Source organism: Bicyclus anynana, chromosome 27 (genome assembly GCF_947172395.1).
Source record: "Bicyclus anynana chromosome 27, ilBicAnyn1.1, whole genome shotgun sequence".
NCBI lineage: Eukaryota > Metazoa > Arthropoda > Insecta > Lepidoptera > Nymphalidae > Bicyclus > Bicyclus anynana.
Genome location: NC_069109.1, coordinates 5238380 through 5256304, shown reverse-complemented (window position 1 = coordinate 5256304; position 17925 = coordinate 5238380). Strand labels below are relative to the sequence as shown.

Here is a 17925-nt window from a genome sequence, read left to right as displayed (position 1 = left end):
CTACCTAAGCTAGCCCTACCCTACCAACCAAATGGAAAACAATGTAAACTTTCAACACCTATTTTACCGCCTTCTATTTATATTTTTGCATGTGTTATGTATATTATACATATAGCTTGGTACGTTCGTTGCTGACACTAACATGATATGCGGGCGACGGGGGAGAAGGACTGCGCGGGTATGAAGTCGAGCTAGAGTCGATCGCTGCCCTCCTCCCAGTCCGCGCAGACCAATTTGCCAAGTTATAGTCCACTGCTCATTTACGATAACTATAACCCAAAACATGAATTCATATTAAAAAAACTTCAAACTCTTTTAGGGGTAGAATTTTGAAAAATCTTGAATGAAAATATTAAAGTTAGTACACATACCAATTTTTACATTCCATACAAACTTTCCAAACAAAGAAGGGGGTAAATCCCCTGTTTCACCCCCTTCTGTTTTAATTTTCGCAACAAAAAGTATCCTATACCCTCTTTGTCAACATTTAACATAGACAGACAGACAGATAGAATAATAAAATATATTTTTGGCTTCAGTATCAATATTTAATGTCCTCCAACTAAAATTTTCAAAATATTTATCTGCAATCTACAAAATTTGACCAGTTACAGTTTTATTATAAGTATAGATACAATAGGCTGATAATGATGATGATGATGATGATGATGATGATGATAATGATGATGATGATGATGATGATGATGATGATGATGATGATGATGTTCTTTTTATTTACGATGATGATGAATGTGTTACAGATCACAATGCAGAACATGAAAATGATGAGACAAACAACAAAACAACTGAAACCTAATTTTGTATCTACAACCTTAGGACCAGACAACTGTGACTTGTACATAGACCACACATATGAAGACCGACAGACAAAATCACAGGAAAACATAGGCAAAAACATTGCAACAAAAGGGGTGAAACCACAGGAAAAAATAAGCAAAAACATTGCAACTGAAGAGATGAGATCACTGCAAAATACATTTATCACATGTCATAATAATGAAGAACAGACAAAATTACAAGAAAACATAATTGAAAACAATGCAAGAAAAGAAGTGAAATCACAGGAAAATATAGCAAAAAACTTTATCACATGTCATAATAATGAAGAACAGACAAAATTACAAGAAAACATAATTGAAAACAATGCAAGAAAAGAAGTGAAATCACAGGAAAATATAGCAAAAAACTTTATCACATGTCATAATAATGAAGAACAGACAAAATCACAGGAAAACATTGTAACAAAAAACGTGAAATCACAGGAAAATATAGCAAAAAACTTTGTCACCCATGTAGATCAACAGGCAAAATATTATACACAGGACATTACAGTAAAAAATATTGCCACAAACGAAGATAGTTGGGATTCAGTGTGGATTGTTCAGAATATAGAAGTGATAAACGAAGATAACAATCAAACAGATAATCTCAACATTGAGAACTTACCCAACGAATATGCCGACAGTAGCATATCAGTGAAAATTGAACCAATGGATGATAGTAATGATATCCAGAGAAACGAATCATCATCATCATCAGCCGATGGACGTCCACTGCTGGACAATAGCGTCTTGTATAGACCGAAGACCACAGTCTCAAGTCGCCAGCATCCAGCTTCCAATCCGCTTGATATCCTCACCCCATCTAGTCAGGGGTCGACCAACACTGTGCTTTCAGGTGAGGGGTCGCACCAGCACCTTAGGACACCAATGTCCATCGGCTCATCATTGCCACTTCAGCTTTGCGACTCGCTGCATTCAAAAGAAGATGACAATTTCAGTGACCACTTGGTATCTAGTGAAGCGAACAAAGTGACAGTGAAAGTAAAATCATTAGTGACTATATGTGATAGTGTTCGGAATACAGAAGTTAAACAGAAAACGAATGCACAGAATACAATAAAGTGTGCAAATTTCAAATGTCCGCATTGTTTTGAGGAATTCGAGCGAGGCAAGGCGTATTTTGAACATGTGAGCACGCATGTCCAGGTGAGACTTGTTTTTATAACTCTTATATTAGCTTCACTTGTAACTATGTATGTAAGAAAATCTTGGAATCTTAATTTGACCGACTTCCCGGTCTTCGATTAAGATCAAATTTTGCACACGCTCTGACTCTTGGAATCTTAATTTGACCCACTTCTCGGTCTTCGTTTTGAATGAAATTTTATACACGCTCTGAGTTCTGATGACAATACATAACTAGCTAAGAAATGTCATTACAAATCCAATATAGCAGCCTCCCCAAGACGGCGGACTGGTTGTTAGAAATCCACCCCCTATGGGTTATTATCCACTAGGCTATCACGGCTGTATTGTCAACTGGGCTATCACGGCTCTATTATCCACTGGGCTATCACGGCTCTATTATCCACTGGGCTATCACGGCTCTGTTATCCACTGGGCTATCACAGCTCTATTATCCACTGGGCTATCACGGCTCTATTATCCACTGGGCTATCACGGCTCTATTATCCACTGGGCTATCACGGCTCTATTATCCACTGGGCTATCACGGCTCTATTATCCACTGGGCTATCACGGCTCTGTTATCCACTGGGCTATCACAGCTCTATTGTCCACTGGGCTATCATGGTTCTATTATCCACTGGGCTATCATGGTTCTATTATCCACTGGGCTATCATGGTTCTATTATCCACTGGGCTATCATGGTTCTATTATCCACTAGGCTATCACGGCTCTATAAACAGTTTTAGTCAAAGTATATATGTTACGAATTGTATATTCAACAGACGGACAGAGCTGCGGGATATGATTTAACACAAATGAGCGAACTACATGGTACAGAGAACTGGGAATCGGTCACGTTTACCAACAAGTTAGTATAAATCAATACATTATTTTGACGGCATCGGTGGCGCAGTGGTATGCACGGTGGACGGTATTTACAAGACAGAGGTCCTGGGTTCGATCCTCGGCTAAGTCGATTTAAGTCAGGCCAGAAAACCTCAATTGGGCCAGCCAAGGTCGTCAAAATCACTATTCAAAATCTTAAAGATGCTCAGGTTGTATAATAATTAAGAAACACTAACTTTGGGAGAGTGACATTAGCTGATAATGTAACTTGCTCTTTACAGGAAAGAATTAAATACTGACTCTTCATCGTCGGACTGTGAAGACAATTTAGGTGAGTGTTTAGAATTTATTTGTATTATATAGCCAGACATCTCCAAACTGTAGGCCAAATACATTGAATTTTGTCGATACCTATAGTAATAGGGTAGTTCATCATTATCGACCCATATTCGGCTCACTGCTGAGCTAGAGTCTCCTCTCAGAATGCCGCCGCCCGCGACTTCGTCCGCGTGGAAATCATTGTAAACCTTTAACCCCTGTGTCACCTCTTTATGGGTTTTATTTTAAAATTTTCGTATTTTTTTCATGATTTATGACTAAAATTTCAAAACTGTAACTCAAAAAATGAAGGACATCCATAAGAACTTTCAAACCCTATTTCACCCCCTTTTATTTTTATTTTAGGGTCATAAAGTGCCCTATGTTTTGCTGCAAGGTCCTATTCACCATTTAGCGGAGCCAAAGAATACATAAAACAAGCTTATGCAGGAAGTCCTGATTGTCGGCCCATTAATTGGACCACTGGCACCGGCTTCAAAGTGATCAATAGATAGAAAATATTATAATATTTTCTTTCGCTTATTAGTTCCCTGCATACGTTTGTATTTTAGAAGTCGGTATTTTTAAATTATTTATTACATAATATGCATGGATATTTTTTAACAATATAAATAATTTCGTCCCCGCACCGCACAAAAAAACATGACTTTAAAAAAAAAAAAACATCAAAATCGGAGCTGTTTCTGAGCAGGTCGAGGAAATATGCTTTATTGATTCCATTAATTATACCAAAATTCATCTTAATCGATTCAGCCGTTTAGCTGTGAAAGGGAACAGACAGACAGACTTTTGCATCTATACTAATTTTATAAAGAGGAAAACTTTAAGTAACTAAAGTAGCTTGTGACATATTTTTTGCTATTAAGTAGTCACAATAATTTAAATTATAATTTCGAGCTGGCCTCGAATGTTTATTTATACTTTTGTTAAAATGTAAATAAAATATCTATTATATAGGTCGTTTTGTATTAATGTTTTCTCTTAGTTTATTTATTGAAATTATTAGTGATTTATCGCTATTTAATAAGTACAATTTGAAGGTTAAAACATTTCACTATTAGTAAAACTTTATAACAACGCAGAACGAATGCTCGCAACATTTTTACGAATATGTCTAATAGTCAGGGATTTATTACTAGTAATCAGTTGTACAAAATGTTCTATATCCCTGACTAGAAATAGAGTCATTGTAAAAAAAATAACACGCGTATTAGTGACGATAATTTTTCTGCGCCAAGTCTTACACCATTGTAATATAACATAACGCGTATTTTTTTATAAGATTTTTTTGAAATATGAATACCAGTAGCGTAGCGTGCCGTGGAGGGGCCCTGAATCAAAATTAGTTGAGAGGGCCCAAATAAATGGTTAAAACTTCTCACAAAAAAATAAACAAAAATGCTTGCCTAAAACAGTGACTTAACAAAATCAACCAGAAAAGTAGGGTAGGGGTAGGTAGGAGTAGCGTAGGGGTAGGCTAGGGGTAGGGTGGGGTAGGGGTAGGATAGGGGTAGTTGAAAGTTTACATCGAGATTCACGCGGACGAAGTCGCGGGTGTCGGCTAGTTTATCTATACTAATATTATAAAGAGGAAAACTTTGTATGTTTGTTTGTTTGTTTGTTTGTTTGATTGTAATGAATAGGCTCAAAAATTACTCGACCGATTTTAAAAATTCTTTCACCATTCGAAAGCTACATTATCCACAAGTAACATAGGCTAAATTTTATTTTGGAAAAAAATAGGGTACCGTAAGATATTTGGGTTTTTCTGACACAAGGTGTAAAAAATTAACCAGAAAAGTAGGGTAGGGGTAGGTAGGAGTAGGGTAGGGGTAGGCTAGGGGTAGGGTGGGGTAGTTGAAAGTTTACATCGAGATTCACGCGGACGAAGTCGCGGGCGTCGGCTAGTTTATAATATTACTATAGCTATATCATTTTTATTATACGTGTAAAAGTCAAATGTTCACTAATTTAATTTTTATTTTACTCAGGTGTTCCATTATCCGAAATCAGAGCGCGAGCTATACAGAAACGCAAAACGACGAATGAGATGAAAATTCAAGAAGTGAATGAGAATCCACACATGAGCACCGACACTGGCGAAGACCCTTATACTTGCAAGATTTGCAATTTAAAATGTGCATTCAAGAGTTATTACACCAGACACATGAGAAGCCACACTGGTGAAAAGCCTTATGCATGTGAGGTGTGCGATTATAAATGTGCAGTTAAAAGCACATTGGCCAGACACAAACAAACTCACACGGGTGTAAAGCCTCACATTTGTAAAATATGTGATTATCAGTGTGCACGGAAAAGTCATTTACTCCTCCACATGAGAACCCACACTGGTGAGAAACCGTTTTCTTGTGAGATATGCGGTTGTAAATACACACAGAAAGGTAGCTTGATTTCACACATGAGAATCCACACTGGCGAGAAACCTTATAGTTGTGATTCGTGCGATTACAAATGTGTACAACAAAGTACTCTAGAAAATCACAAGAGAACCCACACTGGTGAAAAGCCTTTTGCTTGTGGGATATGTACTTACAGAAGTTCGAATAGAAGTGATTTAACGAAGCATATAAGGGCACATCAGCATTGTAAAGAAGGTCTAAAATCGAAGCCTAGACCTGATCTTCGCACTAATAAAAGCCCAAAATTCTTACGAAATTAAAAAAGATAATAATTAATTAATGGGGGTGATGACTAGGTTTGAATATATTGATTTTTATGATACATTCGGGTAAATAGGGTCAACGTTAATTAATTTGTACATAAAAAGCAAAGATTGTCTGGATATTTGCAAAATAAATGAGATTATAAAATTTCGAAATCTACTAAAAATATTTTATCGTAATTAGATGAAAATTCATACAGTTTTAGCTTTCTTACATTAAATGTGACATTTTTTAATTATGAACTATAAACATAAACGCACAAATAACAAAGATATTAGTAATTTTGTTTGAACGCACATACAAATCTAACGATCAGTATGTACCTACGACGTCATTAATTCGTACCATTTTGTATGGGGCGTTTTTCAGGGATCCGCGGCAGCGCCGCAAATCTGACCCTTTAAATCCCTGTAGCTCCGAAAGTAATGATCGCAGATACCCTGTTACTTTTACAAAATTGCTTTACTATTAGCATACTCTTAATTTATATACAATTTAAAAAACTGTCATCATCCCTATTATATTGTGTGTGACAGCTCAAAAATTGATTGTAGATATTGTAGATCTTCTATGATATCATTGTAAGTTTAATCCAATAGAATCATTATGGGCACAACTATAAATGTATGGAGAAATAATAAAACATTAAACATAATTAAACCTCTGTACATTAACCTTTTTACCTATTTGTGTATGAATTTAATGAATGTATGTATTGTGAGAATGTTTGAGTGAATAAATTACTTTTTTTTTTTATTCTTTACAAGTTAGCCCTTGACTACAATCGCACCTGATGGTAAGTGATGATGCAGTCTAAGATGGAAGCGGACTAACTTGTTAGGAGGAGAATGAAAATCCACACCCCTTTCGGTTTCTACACGGCATCGTACCGGAACGCTAAATCGCTTGGCGGTACGTTATATTATACTACTGTTTACATACATTTATTCATGTTCTGATTTTTGCCCAAACACAACAAATCTATATATATAAAAGAAAGTCGTGTTAGTTACTTCACTTATAACTCAAGAACGGCTGAACCGATTTAGCTGAAAATTGGCAGGGAGGTAGTTTAGAGCCAGGAGAAGGACATAGGATACTTTTTATAAAAAAGTCGGGTTTTTCTTCCTGACGCTATAACTCCAGAACGCACGAACCAATTTCCACGGTTTTGCATTCGTTGGAAAGGTCTCGGGCTCCGTGAGGTTTATAGCAAAGAAAATTCAGGAAAAATTTCAACGTAGGGTAGGGTAGAGGTAGTTGAAAGTTTCCATCGAGTTTCACGCGGACGAAGTCGTGGGCGTCCGCTAGTATTTTAATTATTTGTGAATATGTTGCATGTTGTAAGCAGTTGAGAAAACATAGTTTTTCTGAAATCTTTGAGGCTTTGGCCGTGGCTAGTTACCACCCTACCGACAAAGACGAACCGCCAAGCAATTTAGCGTTCCGGTACGATGTCGTGTAGAAACCGAAAGGAGTGTGGATTTTCATCCTCCTAACAAGTTAGTCCGCTTCCATCTTAGATTACAACATCACTTACCATCAGGTGATATTTGTAGTCAAGGGCTAACTTGTAAAGAATTAAAAAAAACCTCCAACTTTTCAGTTGTGTGTATTTGAAATTAAATATCAAATAAGAGGGGTTACCGGTTAGGCCTTAGTCCACCTCACTGGCCCAATGCAAATTGGCAGACTTCACACACGCAGATAATTGAGAAAATTCTCTGGTATGCAGGTTTCCTCACGATGTTTTTCTCCACCGTGATATTTAATTTCTTAAAATGCACACAACGGAAAAGTTGGAGGTGCATGCCGCGGACCGGATTCGAAACCATGTGCTCCGGAATCGGAGGCAGAGGTCATATCCACTGGGCTATCACGACACAAGTCGTGAGATCAATTTTCATATGGTTTTTGCACGCAGATAGATTAATGGAGCAGGCTTAGATATTACATCGAATTTTTTATTATACTGGGTTTCATCCATGTAGTTCTTGTTTCCGTGGTAATAGGGGGAGGGGGGAATAATATAGTCTCCATTACTTGCTGATAATGTAGCTTTCCTTATGTGAAAAAACTTTAAAAATCAGTCCAGTAGTGTAGTTACTGCAGATAATTTATTAGGTGTTTCAGATTACACTTTTTATCAGAAGTTAATATTAAAATCATGTAAGTACTTAGTTGGTTAGAATTTGCCGCGCACCAAAGAGTAAATTAATAGGGTATGGCGCACTTTATAATCTATGATGGGGCATGTTCTTAGTGACGACTGTCAACTGTCAGCTCCTCAGACCAATGATTTAATTCGTCTGAAGTTCTATAGAGTGTGAACGTAGAGAGAGAATTAGATAATAATAAGATTCCTTGCCTATCAGAATAATTCTATAGTATTTTGGTCAGTATTTATTACTGTCTCGTCTGTGCTGTTTGTTGTCATCCGTAGAGGGAGTGTTGTTATTAGCACGTCTGTGGACATTAATTACTAAAGGGCTAGAACTCAGAATTTAACAGTCGGTTTAAAAGAAAAACTGTCACAATGCCCATGTCAATGTCAAGACTCAAGTTCCAAGTGCATGTCAATGTCATTTCAAATTTGGTTACTGTTTGGTTTGTGAGACTCGGAAATCGGAATTATTATAATATATATTTATTATATTAATTGTAGAATTCAATTTTTAGTAATTAAATGAAAAGCTTATTAGTTATTATTAGTATATTAATCTATACCGACCCTGCTCGGCTTACAACATCAAAACTATTTAAATTCGGCGCAAAGTGGATATTTTGCGCCGCATTTAACATTAAACAGGACGATAACTCTGTGACCGTTTACAAACTATTACACGTTCGGAATGAAAGAGCCGTTGTTTAAGAAAGATGTTTCGGTGTCGGCGCGGTTTCTAAGAATACGCGAGAAGTGCTAAAATTGGAATGAGAAGGTTAGCTATATGTACCATTAATATTAGCAGACGCTCCGCGGATTCATCCGCGAAGTTTCCGTTCATTCCTGTTTTCTGCCCAGCTTGCATCAGTATCTCTGAGCAACTCTATGAGCTTTGCGTGCTGCCTTTCTAATCTTTGTTCCACCAGGCGTGACCTTTCCCTAGTTTTATCTCTCGTGGTTGACAAGCGGCTTTGTAAGCTTCCAATAATATTAACTCTATACTACAGCCTTTCTTGATAAATACTGTTTACCAACAAAGAAATTAGAAATGAAGGTAGAAAACGCATGTCATTTCATGACTTAATTATTTTAACTTTGTTTATAAAATGTTATATATAATATATTAGCCATATTTAATTGTTATAAGCTTATTAATCAAATTAATATTATTAATTTAAGAACAAGTTAATTGTATTAAATATTACGTGTGAAATGACTAGTGATGTATACCCTCATGTTTAATTTGTATGTTGGTAAACGGTACTCATCAAGAAAGGCTGTAGTATATATATATATATATATACTATATATATTACATATATATATGTAGTATAGTTCCTTTGCCCCTTCTTGTAATTCTACTACGCTCTTGTAGGTTATGTGACGCGGTATCCAGCTACCCAACATAGAGGCAAAGGCTACCCAGTCCGTTTTGCTAGCGTTTCTTACTAGTACTCTTTCCACCCAGTTATAGTTGAGAACGCTGCACTCGAAATTGTAGACGAATACATATACCTAGGACATATGATCCAGTTAGGTAGGTCCAATTTCGAGAAAGAGGTGAACCGTCGAATCCAACTCGGCTGGGCTGCATTCGGGAAGCTTCGCGACATCTTTTCGTCCGAAATTCCTCAGTGCCTGAAGACAAAAGTCTTCGAACAGTGCGTGTTGCCAGTGATGACCTATGGTTCCGAGACTTGGTCGCTAACTATGGGCCTCATAAGAAGGCTTAGAGTCACACAGAGGGCGATGGAACGAGCTATGTTAGGAGTATCTCTGCGTGATCGAATCAGAAATGAGGAGATCCGCAGAAGAACCAAAGTCACCGACATAGCTCAACGAGTTGCGAAGCTGAAGTGGCAATGGGCGGGGCACATAGTTCGAAGAGCCGATGGACGTTGGGGTCCCAAAGTGCTGGAATGGCGACCCCGCACTAGTAAGCGCAGTGTTGGCCGACCCCCCACCAGGTGGACTGACGACATCAAGCGAGTCGCAGGGATTCGCTGGATGCAGGCGGCTCAGTATCGTGATGTTTGGAAGTCCCTACAAAAGGCCTATGTCCTGCAGTGGACGTCCATCGGCTGATATGATGATGATGATGACTCTTTCCACCTTGCTGTTTACTTGAAAAGTAATCCTGCGATGATCCGAGAACGATTCTACTAGATCAACCTTCCACTGTTTGATGTATTTCATATCATTGGTTACAAATGTAATGTCCAATCACTTCTTTTCTTGTTCTTGTTTCGTAACAAGATCTAGAAAGGAAATATTGGTATTACCAATTTTCATGATCTCAAGACCAGAAATGAAATGAAATTAAATTAAATGAACTTTATTTGCCTTATTACACTTAATAAATATACAAGATGGACATACAAAATATAAAGTCACAGTGTATTGCCATATATATATGGCGCGCAAATTTTACAATTTATATAATTGTTTGAGTATATATTACTTACCCACAATCATACAGTTTAAAAATTAAATAAAAAATTTTATCACATGTTTTATTATTGAAGAAGAGACAAAATCACAGGAAAATATGGCAAAAAGCTTTGTCAAACATACAAATGAAGACCAAAAGACAAAATCACAGGAAAACATTGCCACAAACGAAGAGAGTTGGGATTATGTGTGGATTGTTCAGAAAACAGAAGAGATAAATGAACATAACAATCAAACAGATCTCAACATTGAGAACTTTGTATTGAACAGCAATGAATATGCCGACAGCAGCATATCAGTGAAAATTGAACCAATGGATGATAGTGACGATATCCAGAAAAACGCATCCTCTTCATCATCAGTTAATGGATGTCCACAGCTTGACAACAGCCTCTTATATAAACTTCCAAGCACCACAGTCTCGAGCCAACTAGGTACAAAGAACTGGGACTCTGGCATTTTTACTAACAAGTTAGTATAAATCAATACATTAATAATTTATTTTTTCTGATTGTGTGCTTTTAAAAAAGTGTCAACTAGCCCAGCATTTTGCAACAGGTGGGTCGCGACCGGGTTGCAGTATTATGGAGGCAATGTTGCGACTTTAAGTACTAGGAGATAGTCGATTTTATTTCTTGACTAACGAGACAATAATGATCGCTCCACGAGCGGATTTTAGGTAAATTGTAACTAACCCAATCACATTTAACTTCGATTCCGAAACCAATTCGACAGATTCTAATGTTGGATCGTTAATTGGACTGTCTTGTGCCACAGCACTAAACAACATATTCGAGCGTAAACCATTGATAGATTTTTGGTTATCTTGTCGCCTGTAATACCTGATTGTAGCTAATCAAACAATACAATTTTGTGACAACCTATAAATGTGAAGCAGGGATTTCAACACTAGTTTACCTCAAAAATGTGCTTAATGGCCATTGGATCAGCTTCCACCTTCACACAGAAAGTAAAACTATAAGATCCCCAAGACTGTGATGGACCTGCCAATGCATAGCTTTAAGCAATGTGTTAAAAAACATTTACTTAGTCGAGGGTACTACAACATTGATGAGTTCCTTAATGATAAAAGCGGTTTAGGAGACGGCCATTGGATCAGCTTCCACCTTCACACAAAAAGTAAAACCATAAGAAATTGTAATGTTATCATCAATTGTAAATTATAATATTGTATGATTTTTTAAAAAGAGCAACTGTTGAGTTTCTTGCTGGTATCTTCTCAGCAGAACCTGCCTTCCGAACCGGTGGTAGAATCTTTACAAATAGTCAACTGACGTGTCAAAAGTGCTTGTAAACTGAGCCTACTTGAAATAAATGATTTTTGATTTTATTTGATTGAAGGAATTGGAATGATTACAAAATGTATCAATTGTAAAAAAAGAGCAAGTGCTGAGTTTCTTGCCGGCTCTTGCCTGCCGGCCTTCCAAACCAGTAGTAAAGTCTTTACAAATAGTAGACTGACGTTTTAAATTTTAATAATATAATCTGCTCTTTACAGGGAAGAAATACTAGAATTAAATACTGACTCTTTATCGTCAGACAGGGAAGACAAATTGGGTGAGTGCCTTGTGAATTTATTTGTGTTGTATTAAATCAGAGGTTTCCAAACTGTTGGCCAGATACATTGAATTTAGTCGATTAGACTCATATTCCGGGATAAAAAGTAGCCTATGTGTTAATCCATCTTCTTCTTCTTCTTTCTTCTGGGCCGTTTCCGCACTTAGCCAAGTGTTTGGCCGTTGTGCGTGGGTCCCTCGGTGTAGGTTCCCGCTGGATTTATTCCATCCAGCCGAGCTCGCTCCAGAAGCTTAGCAGGCCGCCCAGGTCGCCGATAGCCTCATGGAGTGTCGCTGAGGAACCAATGTAGGTTGCTCGTTGTTCCGTTACGCCTCTGCAACTGAGCATAACGTGTAGCGGTGTGTCGTCCTCCTCCATGCAGGCTCTGCACAGAGGACTGTCGGTCATACCTAGAATTGAAAGGTGTTTGTTTAGCGGGCAGTGACCTGTTATTAGGCCAACTACTGTTTTCAGCTTGTCTCGTGTGAGGCTCATAAGTTTCTTTGTTATCCTTGGGTCGAGGCCTGGGAGTGCCTCTTTTGTATGTCTACATGTGGTTATGCTGTCCCATAGTTCGGCGTGGGTTCTGATGGTTTGGTGTTAATCCATGTTGTAATATATCTCAATACTGATTTTATGTAATCGTTAATTTATTTTAATATTACGGATATGTGCATGCCGTGTCTACCTTCATTTGTTTGTGCAGAGCCTTGTGTTTGTTTTTTTTATATTGTATTTGTGTAAATGCTGCAACAGTCACTGGTGGACCAAATACATAAATAAATAAATAAATACCAAATTTCAGCTAATTCGGTTTTTTAATTTAGTCAACCGACGCTTGAAAGAGTAACAAACATTCATATCATCAAAATCATTAGTTTTCGCAAATCTCGAGAAACCATGGATTTTTTCGTGATAAAAAGTAGCCTATGTGTTAATCCAGAGTAAAATCTATTTCTATTGCAAATTTCAGCTTAATCGCTTCAGTACTAGCGGCGTTATAAACATCCATACAAACTTTCGCGTTTTTAATATTAGTAGGATTAATAGGATAAACATAAACATTTTTATGTTGTTTGGTTTTATACTGCTGTTTTTATTATACAAATAAAGCCAGGTTAGCTATTCACTAATTTGTTCTTTATTTTTTTCAGGTGTTCCGTTATCTGAAATCAGAGCACAAGCAATACAGGAAAGCAAAACAACGATGAAAATTGAAGAAGTGAATGAGAATACACACATGAGCACCGACACTGGTGAAAACCCTAATACTTGCAAGATTTGCAATTTAAAATGTGCATTCAAAAGTTATTTAACCAGACACATGAGAAGCCACACTGGTGAAAAGCCTTATGCATGCGAGGTGTGCGATTATAAAAGTGCAATGAAAAGTACTTTGGACAGACACAGACAAACTCACACGGGCGTAAAGCCTCACTTTTGTAAAATATGTGATTATCAGTGTGCACGAAAAAGTCATTTACTCCTCCACATGAGAACCCACACTGGTGAGAAACCGTTTTCTTGTGAGATATGCGGTTGTAAAACCACACAGAAAGGTAGCTTGATTACACACATGAGAATCCACACTGGTGAGAAACCTTATAGTTGTGATTCGTGCGATTTCAAATGTGTCCGACAAAGTTCTTTAGATAATCACAAGAGAACCCACACTGGTGAAAAGCCTTTTGCTTGTGGGACATGTACTTACAGAAGTGGGAATAGAGGTGACTTAACAAATCACAAGAGAATCCACACTGGTGAAAAGCCTTATGCTTGTGGGATATGCACTTACAGGAGTGCGATTAGAGGAGATTTAACAAAGCATATAAGGGCCCATCAGCATTATAAACCGAAGAAGAAGGTCTAAAATCATATGACCTGACCTTCTTACTGATAAATGCCCAAATTCTAACGAAATTTAAAAAAGATAATTCATTAATTATACTAATATTGCTGTAGATACTATGAAAACCCAAAAATATATTATAAATATTTTAGATCTTCCACCGTATCGCAGTAAATCCAATAGAATATGGGCACAACTAAAAATTCACGGATAAATAATAAAACTAAAAAATCAAGCGAACTTAATATATGAACTGGACTATACCAAATTGGTAAGGTGTATTAGGTGTATATTGTAGCTATCATATTTAATAGGCTTAGGTATAATAATACTGAAAATATACGGATCTTAGATCAATAATGAAAAAAATCCGCGAAAAAAACGAAAATAAACTAATTTACCCTCTTTCAAAATTAATACTCCACAGCTCCGGCCCATACGCAATGTCAATAAAAATTTACAACAACCTTCCAGACCGTATACGTAATGAGGCGAAAGATATTGCTTTCAAAAAGAAATTAAGGGACTTAGTGCTATTACACGGTGAATGACTACTTGAATGACAAATAAAAACAAAAAATAAAATCGGTCTCCCTATCACTCACTCGACAAAAGGCTACGCCCAAACTGGGTATCCATAACTTGCATTATGTAATAAAATGTAACTTGTAATTATTATTATTATATTGTATAATATAATAAATAAATAAATAAATAAATAAATAAAAATAGATCAAATATTTTAGATCCTCCACCATACTACTGTAAGTTAAATCCAATAGATTTAATATTATCACAACTAACAATGTGAAGAAATAATAAAACTTTTATAAATTAAGCGAACTATACCATTTAAGAAAGGGCTTTATTCAGTGCCCATTTTATTTATAAATATTTAACAGTTATAAATATTGAAAAATATATGTATATTGGAATAATAATAATTTAAAACTGTATATAATGCGACAAATATATTGTAAATATTTTATATCTTCCATCATATCACTGTAAATTAAATCCTATTGATAAATTCAATGGGCACAACTAAAAATCTATGGAGAAATAATAAAACTAAAAAAATTAAATGAACTTAATATAAGAACTGGATTATACTAAATTGGTAAGGTGTGTTAGTCAGGTGTCTATTGTATTTCAGAGCCTCAATAGCTCAACGGTAAGAGCGGTCGGACTCATCACCGAGGGGTGGTGGTTCGATCCCCGCCCCGTTGGTCTATTGTCGTACCCACTCCTAACACAGTCTTTGTCGACTAGTTGGAGGGGAACGAAATTCAAAATTCAAAATTCAAAATTCAAAATTCATTTATTTCAAGTAGGCTCAGTTTACAAGCACTTTTGACACGTCAGTTGACTATTTGTAAAGATTCTACCACCGGTTCGGAAGGCAGGTTCTGCTGAGAAGATACCGGCAAGAAACTCAACAGTTGCTCTTTTGAAAAAAGTCATACAGTATTACAATTTACATTTGATAACAATTAAATTACAATTTCTTATAGTTTTATTTCCTGTGTGAAGGTGGAAGCTGATCCAATGGCCTCCAAGCACCTTTGTCGTTAAGGAACTCATCAATAGTGTAGTAACCTCGACTAAGTAAACGACGATATTAGTCATATTTAAAAGATATAGCAAATATTCTTTTACAAAAAAAATAATAATTTTAAATATTTAATGGACCTAGCTTAATGGACTTAGCTTAATGAGCTGTGATAGCCCAGTGGATATGACCTCTGCCTCCGATTCCGGAGGGTGTGGGTTCGAATCCGGTCCGGGGCATGCACCTCCAACTTTTCAGTTGTGTGCATTTTAAGAAATTAAATATCACGTGTCTCAATCGGTGAAGGAAAACATCGTGAGGAAACCTGCATACATGAGAATTATCTTAACTCTCTGCGTGTGTGAAGTCTGCCAATCCGCATTGGGCCAGCGTGGTGGACTACTGGCCTAACCCCTCTCATTCTGAGAGGAGACTCGAGCTCAGCAGTGAGCCGAATATGGGTTGATGACGACGAATGGACTTAGGTATAATTGTAGCAAAATATACGAATCTCACAATAATAAAAAATTAAAACTGTATACATAATGCGACAAATGTATTGTAAATATCTTCCATAAAATCACTAAATTAAATCCTTTAGAAATATATGGGCACAACTAAAAATTCATAGAGAGATCATAAAATTTATAAATTAAGCTAATTTGATATATGAACTAGATTATGCCAAATTGGTAAGCTAGACAACTGACTAACACAGTCAGGTGTCTATTGTATTTATAAATGGGCTATTTAAAAAAATAATGGGCTATTAAAAAAATAATTAATCTCGGAACAATTAAAATAAATCTAATTATTAATTTTGTAAATATTTTAGATCTTGGGACATTCTACTGTAAGTTAAATCCAATAGAATTAATATGGGCACCATTACTCTGTATCGACTTGTAAATCTACAATGGGCACAACTAAAAATTTATGGAGAAATAATGAAAAAAATACCGTTATAAATTAAGTAAACTTCAGAATTTATGAGAAGGACTATGCGTAAACTTCAGAATTTATGAGAAGGACTATGCGTAAACTTCAGAATTTATGAGAAGGGCTATGCCAAATTCAGTGTTTCTATTTTATTTATAATTATTTAATGGGCTTTATAATAATACTGAAAATATACGGGTCTCGGAAAAATAAAAATTTAAAACTATACAGGTTGTCCCTTAATTAATGGATAAAACACAAATGGTAGATAGACCATCTAATTATCTAAAACTAATTTGAATAGTTTTGAAAAATTCCCTGGGGTGACTAAGTTATATTTGTTTTTCGGACTTTTTATTTTGAATCAGTTTTTTCAATGCTGTAGCTGCTTGGATCAAGATGTTAAAGATCTAATTTTTGTTAAACATTAATTAAATAAATTAAATTAATGTTTAACAAATTAAATTATCAATATACTGTTTAAATAACTAGCGGACGCCCGCGATTTCGTCCGCGTGAAATTCAGTTTTTCACTAATACCGCAGGGACCCTGGATTTTCCGGTACGAAAAGTAGCCTATGTGTCTATCCAAGAGTAAAATCTATTTCCATTCCAAATTTCAGCCAAATCGGTTCAGTAGTAGCGGTGTTAAAGAGTAACAAACAATCAAACATCCATACAAACTTTCGCGTTTATAATAATATAGTAGGAAATGAATAATGATGTTTTACTTTAAGAGCAAGAGAAACTCGAATACGTAGATGAATATGTGTATCTAGGCCAGATAATATCGCCAAATGACCAAATGCAGAAAGAAATAGACAAAAGAATAGCGACTGGGTGGAAAAAGTATTGGACCTTAAAGGAAATAATGAAAAGTAAGGAACTGGGCATTAAGATAAAGAAAAAGACTTTCGATACCTGTATCCTACCATGCATTACCTATGGGTGCGAAACCTGGGCTTTGACAAAACACCTCAGGGACAAACTAGCATTTACATGTCACATTAGGGACAAAAAGCATGGAAAGAAGTATGCTAGGTTTGAAATTAATGGACAAAGTCAGAAGTACAGATATCAGGCATAAAACTAAACTAACAAACGTACTGACACGTATTGATCAACAGAAATGGAGATGGACTGGACATATGCTCCGCTGCACAAAAGAAAAATGGAGCAAACAGGTGACAGTTTGGTATCCAAGGGATGGTGCTAGGAGCCGAGGTCGGAAAACAAAAAGATGGGAGGATGACCTAAAAATGACTTTAGGACCTCTTTGGATGAGGATAGCGGCAGACAGAAAACAGTGGAAGGAGTTGGAGGAGGCCTTTGCCGTAAGGCACACTGAAATAAGAGACATTCTATAGTTATAGTGTAGTTTGAATTTTAATGTGTACCTACTTTTATTTTTTTTTAAATTATTGTAATGTATTTATTAATAACTGTATATATTTCGGGAAATAAAAGGCTTTATTTATTTATTTATTTATTTATACTTTAAGAGCTTTGAGTGTGATAGATTATTTTATAA

General features: G+C 36.2%; 1 protein-coding gene across 1 annotated transcript in view; it reads left to right on the top strand.

Moving 5' to 3' along the window:
* The window catches only part of LOC112056150 (zinc finger protein 91), a 32340-nt gene extending 16079 nt beyond the window's left edge, over positions 1-16261 (top strand). The window contains exons 5-11 of the mRNA XM_024096512.2: positions 762-2009; positions 2775-2860; positions 3120-3169; positions 5169-5855; positions 10533-10947; positions 11996-12054; positions 13209-16261. Of these exons, the coding sequence (XP_023952280.2) occupies positions 762-2009; positions 2775-2860; positions 3120-3169; positions 5169-5855; positions 10533-10947; positions 11996-12054; positions 13209-13924 (3261 nt within the window). The 3' untranslated portion in view covers positions 13925-16261. The remainder of the gene's footprint in view (positions 1-761; positions 2010-2774; positions 2861-3119; positions 3170-5168; positions 5856-10532; positions 10948-11995; positions 12055-13208) is intronic.
* The last annotated feature ends 1664 nt before the right edge of the window (positions 16262-17925 follow it).